At 37.7% G+C, this 8,411-nt stretch overlaps 1 protein-coding gene across 1 annotated transcript in view; it reads right to left on the bottom strand.

The window, feature by feature from the left end:
- NUP155 (nucleoporin 155) overlaps positions 1-8,411 on the bottom strand; it is a 72,456-nt gene that overhangs the window by 15,218 nt on the left and 48,827 nt on the right. The window contains exons 22-24 of the mRNA XM_007095462.3: positions 5,969-6,099; positions 1,020-1,211; positions 232-370 (exon numbers count right to left, since the gene is read on the bottom strand). Of these exons, the coding sequence (XP_007095524.1) occupies positions 232-370; positions 1,020-1,211; positions 5,969-6,099 (462 nt within the window). The remainder of the gene's footprint in view (positions 1-231; positions 371-1,019; positions 1,212-5,968; positions 6,100-8,411) is intronic.

Raw genomic sequence — 8,411 nt, 5'->3', positions numbered from 1 at the left:
CTCCAGTGTGGGAAAGTTACGTTTCAAGATATAAAAAGAGCACAATAGATTTTGCAGAGGCTAGTACAGTCATCAAATACTAAAACACAAGGCATGAATTTCCTGTGTGGTATCACTTGGGCAACTGAAGTTGAAGGAGGATTTGCTTTTGGGAAGAAGCTCTTCATCAGTAACTTGTTCCGTCATTTGTCCCCCGAGTAAGGAACAAGGTATGAACATTTTGTTTCTCACCTTGTCTATACTGAGCACAAACATTGGAAAGGTCCACTTGATTGCTGATTTTTTGATATTCCTTTAAGGATTCCCTTAACATTCTTTCCTTTTCAATCTTATTTTGAACTTGTCGGGAACGCTGCAGAAGTTCATTTGCCTAGAATTAGAGATGACAAGAACTTAAGATATAAAATTCAGCACACAGATGATGCTATCAACACAAGTTTTGATCTGTGTCTCAATACAAATCTCACGAAAAAATAAAAACTCTACAAACTTACTTCTTCTTAATTTTAGGCAGAAAAATTTTTGACCAAAAAATCCTAGCTATTCTTAATTCCTCTCACAAATATTTAAATCAAGATAGCTTTTGACTGGTAAATCTCTTGCCTAGTCAATACATTATTGGTCAGCAGGCAGTCCATTGTGATACTGATTTTTTAAATTATTTTCACCTGTAGGAAAGGATCAATAAAAATTGCCCAATTAACTCTAATTCATTACAGACTTAAAGTTTTAGTGATTTTTAATTTCTAAGGAGAAACATTACTTAACCATTTAAAAATATATGCTCTAGAAATGCTATCAAAATTCTTTATGAAAAACTTAAATATACAAGGATTTTAAGAAATGATATATTCTGATCCCTTATGCACAAAGACTCTGAGGCCAGGAGAGGTTAAGAGACCTACCCAAGGGACTTCATATGTTAAGTAAAAGACGGTTCCCGATTCCAGTTCTAGTGGGTTTTTCATACCATGAAACCTCCTGTAAGAAATACTAATATAGCTACTAAAGCATCATACCTTAGAGCAAACTGCGTCATCAGTGCTATACAGAAGGGGGCAGATGTCCTGTAAGTGTAAGCTAATGCCATCAACAGCAGCATTATCTCTGATGTAGCAGTTGATAAGAGAAGCAATTAATGCCCCAGTCAGTTCCTTGTCCCTGATGACCAGATCTTTAAATGTGGTGATTTTCAGTTGCTCCTGAAATTCCTAGAAGTATGAGAAAAATCCTTTTTTTCTATCAGAGGAATATCCTTTTTCCACCCAGAATAAAATTTCCTTAATAATTAATAAATTAACTAAGACATTAATAGATTCTTTTTTTTTTTTTTTTTTTTAACATTTATTCATTCTTGAGAGACAGAGCATGAGCAGGGGTGGAGCAGAGAGAGAGAGGAAGACAGAATCTGAAGCAGGCTCCAGGCTCCGAGCTGTCAGCAAAGAGCCCTACGCGGGGCTCTAACTGACTGACTGTGAGATCACGACCTGAGCCAAAGTCGGACGACCTGAGCCAAAGTCGGATGCTCAACAGACTGAGCCACCTAAGTGCCCCGACATTAATAGACTCTTTAATTAAAAAGAGAAGATATACTATACAGACCAACCCATTTTTGCAAATTTTCACAGAATCATACAGAGTTGAAGAACCCATGGTGTGACCAGTCCAAATATCTCAATTTACAAATGAGCAAAGTAAAACCTAAGCAGAACCAAAATTAGAGACAGGTCTCCCGATTTTAGTCATAACCAGGAGAGAATAATCACTTAGCTATATTAAAAAATCTTGGGCTTATGTTTATTTTTCCTTAATGTTAGAATTCTATTTAAAGCCTTCTAGCATGGGAGTTTGATCTCATTTTGAACAAATTTGCTTATTAAACCTGAGCTCTATGTACTGTGATGATTTATGCTATAGTAAAATATTCTGTTTAATGTTTATTTATTTTTGAGAGTGAGAGACAGTGTGAGGGGGTGGGGCAGAAAGAGAGGGAGATACAGAATCCAAAGCAGGCTGTCCGCACGGAGATACAGAACCCAAAGCAGGCTGTCCGCACAGAGCCCGACACAAGGCTCGAACTCACGGACCATGATATCATGACCTGAGCCAGAGTTGGACGCTTAACCGACTCAACCACCCAAGCGCCCCTGTCAAATATTCTGTTGAATGCTTTACTACTATTTCTTTTTTCTAAAATTTCTGCTCAAATCCAATCTACGTTCCAATTTTTTGAACTAATATTTAATTTGCATTCCTTGAACATAAATCCATGATGTGACAAAGGAAGCTTTGAAGATGGATCATGAAAAAGACATCGAGCCTTAAAATTTACCGACATTATGTTTACCACCCAATAAAACTAAAAATTAATCTACCTGGCATAGAAAAAAATGGCTTTCATAGTTAAACACATTTGCTTGAGTTTTTAAAAGGCAAAAAAAGTACAAAAAACAAACAAAACCATTAACAAAACTATGCACTGGACACTACTGGAAAGAATGAGGGGAATTGCCTTTTAACTTTGAAAATTGGTACTCAAAAGTCAAGAATTAAACATTTCAGGATAACTAAATAGACTAGAGGATAAGGGAAAATTTTTTTAAAAAGGTTTATTTATTTTGTGTATGAGAGAGAGAGAGAGAGAGAGAGAGAGAGTGAGTGTGAGAGCATGTGAGCAGGGGAGGGGCAGAGAGAGAGAGAGAGAGAGAGAGAGAGAGAGAGAGAGAGAGAGAGAATCCCAAGCAGGCTCTGCTCAGGGCTTGATCTCATGAACTGTGAGCCTAAATCAAGAATCAAGAGTTTGATGTTTAGCCAACTGAGTCACCTAAGCACCCCAAGGGATTTTTTTTGTTGTTATTTATTTTGAGAGGGAGGGAGAGCAAGCAAACGTGCAAGTGGGGCAGGGGTAGAGAGAGAGGGAGAGGGAGAGGGAGAATCCCAAGCAGGCTCCATGCTGCGGGGCTGGATCCCACAACTATGAGATCTTGACCTGAGCTAAAATCAAGAGCTGGATGCTTAAATGACTGAGCCACCTAGGAGCCCAGGAAAAAAAAATTTTTTTCATAGGAGTACAGTGATTAAGTATGGAAGAAATCACACATTGAGAAAATGATCACTTTATAATCCTAAATGGAATAATTGATTCAGATAATGATTCATCAAACGGTTGATGAAAGTTGGATGGGGAATTTCACACTGGCAGTACCTAAATCCAGTCATCAATCTTAGTATCACTAAAAGTGGGACAACAGTATCACCAAAAGGGTACAATTAAACCTTCTGTGTCTCCTAATAACTACAATCTGACACACTAACCATTTCATACGAAGTATTCTTTTCATCCTCAAATAAACTGACCTGAATTTAATCAAGGCTCTGTAGACTTAAGTTCCATTTTACAGAAAATACAGGAAACAGAGGGACAAGTTCACTCCAAGGAAGAAAAGATAACTTCAGAATGTTAAACATTCTTCGACCAATAACCTGATTCCTTCCTGGCAATAGCAAGGGAAAAAGAAAGGAAAATGGCTCTGGACTGACAGAGATTTAAGAGAAATAACAATCAAATTCAACAAGCGAACCAACTGTTTAGATTTTGATTTGAAAGACTCAATCTGTAAAAAGATATTTTTAAGACAGAGAACATTCATTGTTTTATCAAAAAACCATATATATATATACACACATATATATGTATATATATATATATTTTTTTAAGTAGGCTCCATGCCCAAGCGGGGGGGGGGGGGGGGGGGGGGGAGGGTGTTGAACTCATGACCCTGTGATTAAGACCTATGCTGAGATCAAGAGTCAGATGTTTACCCAACTGACTGAGCCACCTAGGTGTCACTATTGTTAATACTGCTAAATATGATAATAAAATTGTTATTCAAAGAAACGTCCACCTTTTATTTTTATTTTTTAGAGAGAGAGAAAGAGAACGTGAAAAGTGGAGGAATCCCAAGCAGGCTCCACTCTCTCAGCATGGAGCCCGACTTGGGGCATGATCCCATGAACTGTGAGATCATGACCTGAGCCAAAATGAAAAGTTGGATGTTCAACTGGCTGAGCCACCCAGGTGCCCTAAAGAAATGTCCCTTTAAAATTTTTATTTTATTAAAAAATTTATTTATTTATTATTTTTTTCAGGCAAACTGCCACATACAAATACAGGGCCTCATTTGGATGTCTGGAACCTTGGAAGCCTGACTCACCTACTTCTCCTACAAATGGACCTTGAGAGCTTGTTTGGAGATTTTAGTAGGGGAGCACAGCTATTCATATACCCTTGACCAAAGAATAGTCCTCCTCTATCAGGGAAGATCATCTTCTGAGCACACAGCTTTGAAAGGAAAGCACATGGAATGTTGAGTGAAGAATGGGACACTTGCTTAGCCAGTCAGATAGGCCAAGTCAACAGTGGTGATCAATGGGGCTGACAGATGTCACAGCCAGGTGGCCCTTGCATCCCACCATTTTTTAGAAATACATAGTAGGCATGCCTGTGTGGCTTGGTTGGTTGAGCGTCCAACTCTTGATTTCGGCTCAGGTCATGATCTCATGGTTCGTGGGATCGAGCCCTGTATCAGGCTCTGCACTGACAGTGATAAGACTGTTTGGAATGTTCTCTCTCTGTCCCTCCCCTGTGCTTGCACACTCCTCAAAATAAATAACTAAGCATTAAAAAAAGGGACTACACAGTAAAGTATATAGACATGAAATGACACGATGACTAGGATCATCCTTAAAGTAATTCAGTAAAGAAAATAGAGAACAGACTAATGAGAGTTGATAAAATCTTGAAAATGCTGAATACAAGTAAAGTGTATATGGGGACTGTAATGTAGTATTTATTCTTGTGTATGTTTAGAGATGTTCACAGATGTTCACAATTAGGGGTGCCTGGATGGCTCAGAAGGTAGAGCATGTGACTCTTGATCTCAGGGTCATGAGTTCAAGCAGGTGTGCAGCCTACTTAAAAAAAAAAAAAAAATAGAAATGTTCACAATTAAAACATAGATAGGAATACATTCCCCCCAGTGGAATGCCTAACATTTATATAAATGCAAATTACCATTATACTTAAAAAGGATTCAAATGAGGACAGCAAAAGAAATATGAACCATTCATTTCTTACAATGGTAAACACCTTTCTTTAAACAGAATGTTTACAGGCGCGTGGATGGCTCAGTCGGTTAAGGGTCTGACTTTAGCTCAGGTCAGGATCTCATGGTTCATGGGTTTGAGCTCCACATTGGGCTCTGTCCTGACAGCTCAGAGTCTGGAGCCTACTTTGAATTCTCTGTCTCTCTCTCAAAAATAAACATTAAAAAGAAAATTAAAAAAAAAAGAACATTTAACTCATTGGACTCTTCGAAATTACATGCAAAAATTTTGTGTATGTGTCTGTATGCATTCTTTGAGGGTGGGGAGAGTTTTGATCAGACTGCCAAAAGGATCTGAAGTCCAAATAAAGGTTATAATCTATTTAAAAAGATATTTTTAGGGTGCCTGGGTGGCTCAGTTGATTAAGTGTCTGACTTCGGCTCAGGTCATGATCTCACGGTTCATGAGTTCAAGGCTCTGTGCTGACAGCTCAGGGCCTGGAGCCTGCTTCAGATTTTCTGTCTCCCCCCCTCTCTCCACCTCCCCCACTCATGCTCTGTCTCTCTCTCTCTCTCTCTCTCTCAAAAATAAATAAACATTAAAAAAAAAATCTTTGGTAAAGATTTTATTCACATACCAAGATAAAGTTCTCACGTATTGTAAAAACTTACAGTTTTGACCAAGTGGATCCCCCAAGTTTTCATGCTTTAGTGCAATCTTCCTATAACATACTGTCATCATAACCTAAATACTTCCGAAAATAACCCCCTCTCAAACCCAAGTGTAAGACTAAAGCTCACTCAAAAGAAAACAAATAAGCATAGTATTAACAGTATGATCTTAAGGGGAAAAAAAATCCTACCTTCTGAAGTTCTCCTACAATGACAGTGAACTGATGTTCACAAAGAAGTTTCCATAAAGCCAGAGCCTGGTATGATTTTCGAACCAACTGCTGGATTGCCTGAAGTGAAACCTTTTCACTCAGCTGAGCCTCTAATTACAAAACACAACTAATGAAGTTTTAAAAAATGACATAGTTCATTTTAAAGTAAGGCAACACTTTAACATCAATAAAAACAACTACAGTTAAAGGTGAAATCCTCATTGTTCTCCTCCCTCCCCTTATCATAGGCAACCATGATCATGACTTGTTGAATTCATGATTTTACGTTGTCATTATGTATATGTGCTTCTGTGTGCATGTGTGTACACATAAACGACAAAAACACTGCAGTTTCTAAACAATTCACACTGATGCTTTTTCCATCCACTTGCATTTTCACAGGCTATCTACATTAAAAAACATAAATCTAGTATTACTAGATGTTCTATCATGTAAGTATACCACAGTTGGGTCCATCTTCCTCCTTAAGGATATTTATATTCCCATGCTTTGCTATTAAAACAATAGTGTAATAAACATCCTTAAGAAAGGTCTCTGGAAAGCACAGTCAGATTTTTCTAGGATTATGTTGTTTAAACCCTGGATTAAGATAAACTGGCAAAAAAACAATAAAGATAAATTGGCGATCCTGAAACCAATATTGCACTGTATGTTAACCAAAATTTTAAAAATAAATAACACACACACACACACACACACACACACACACACACACAAAGACAAACTGGTGAGCCATGAAACCAGTCAGGCATGATAGCTTTTTTTCTCTTAAAAAGAAATAGGGGGAAAAAAAAAAGGAAACAATAAAAAAGAAAAGAAATATTAGAGTATAAAACAGGTAGTTATTTCCTACAGTTTTGTTTCAGTTGTGTGTGTATGCTTTCAAACATCAGGGTCATAATGTAAAATTATTTCTCACTGTGGGGAAAAAAGTCTCATAAAGACTGCTTTATGATGTATCCTTAGAAGTGAAACTGCTGGCTTTGAATATATACATTTTCAGCTTTTATAGGATATGATCAAAATGATCTCCAAATAGTCATTTCAGTATACACTCCTAACAATTTGAATCCTCCCTTTTGTTTAAACCCTTACCAATGTTTGGTACTGTCAGACTTAAGGCCTTAGTGAAATACCAACAGCAATGATGAAAAAAACATACAAAATAGTAAACAGAAAACAGATTTAGCAAGAACAAAAGTAAATGGCTGGGTCTCAATTAGCAAAGTTCTATCAGTCAGAATAAGTGGCTCAAACAATATAAAATTAAAAAAACTTTAAAAAAACTGCATGGCAGGCCAAATATAAGTAATTATTTATAATTATTCCAATTTTTTTCTGGAATAATTGATGATTATAAGAAGTTTCCCATTCCCTTGTTCTTAGTTGTTACTATTTATAACAGACCAAAAAAAAGTTGAATTCACATTTTTAACTCTAGAAAAATGTGTTACTAATCAAGACGTGAAGAAACTGAAACACTTTGTGCACTACTAGTAGAAATGTAAAATGGTGCATGGAAAACAGTATTGTGGTGCCTCAAAAGGTAAAAACAGAATACCATATGATCTGCTATGACCACGTTCATAGCAGAATTGTTCACAATGCCTCAGAGATGCAAGCAACCCAGTGTCCACCACCAACGGATGAATGGATCAACAAAGTGTGGTATAGGTATTCTCTGCTTTTTGAAAGTTCATGTTACATCACTGTGCTTCTATGAAAGACCTACATTACTACCTCATATCATTAACTGAAAGAAATTCAAAGAGGATTTTCACTTTCATGGAAAAAACCCCCAAAACAGCATTCATTGTTGGTTTTGCAGTGAGCCATTACAGAAGCAGCATGCACCCCTCCAAGCACCCTCCCCAGAAACCACACGCAGCATCTCAGCGTTAAACCGCCATAGCTTTGAAATGTGTCTCTGGGCATCTGTGTTTTATTTCTAAATGTGTCCTAAGGTGGGGCGCCTGGCTGGCTCAGTCAGAAAAGCCTGATACTCTGGGGCACCAGGGTGGCTCAGTCGGTTAAGCCTCCGACTTCGGCTCAGGTTGTGATCTCGTGGTCCATGAGTTCGAGCCCCATGTAGGGCTCTGTGCTGACAACTCAGAGCCTAGAGCCTGCTTTGGATTCTGTGTCTCCCATTCTTTTTGCCCCTCCCCTACTCATGCTCTGTCTCTCTGTCAAAAATAAACATTAAAAAAAGAAAAAAAGAAAAGAAAAGCCTGATACTCTTGATCTTGGGGTGGTGAGTTTGAGCCCCAAGATGGGTGTAGAGATTACTAAAATAAGTAAACTTAAAAAAAATGTGTCTTAACGAACAGAAAAGCCTAAGAAAGGTTATTTTTTGTGTCTGGGAATGCTCAAAAACTTTTCCATATCAATGAATGGTAATTGC

The sequence above is a fragment of the Panthera tigris genome, chromosome A1, assembly GCF_018350195.1.
Source record: "Panthera tigris isolate Pti1 chromosome A1, P.tigris_Pti1_mat1.1, whole genome shotgun sequence".
Lineage (NCBI taxonomy): Eukaryota > Metazoa > Chordata > Mammalia > Carnivora > Felidae > Panthera > Panthera tigris.
Note: the sequence above shows the minus strand (reverse complement) of the source record. Positions and strands in the feature narration are given on the sequence as shown.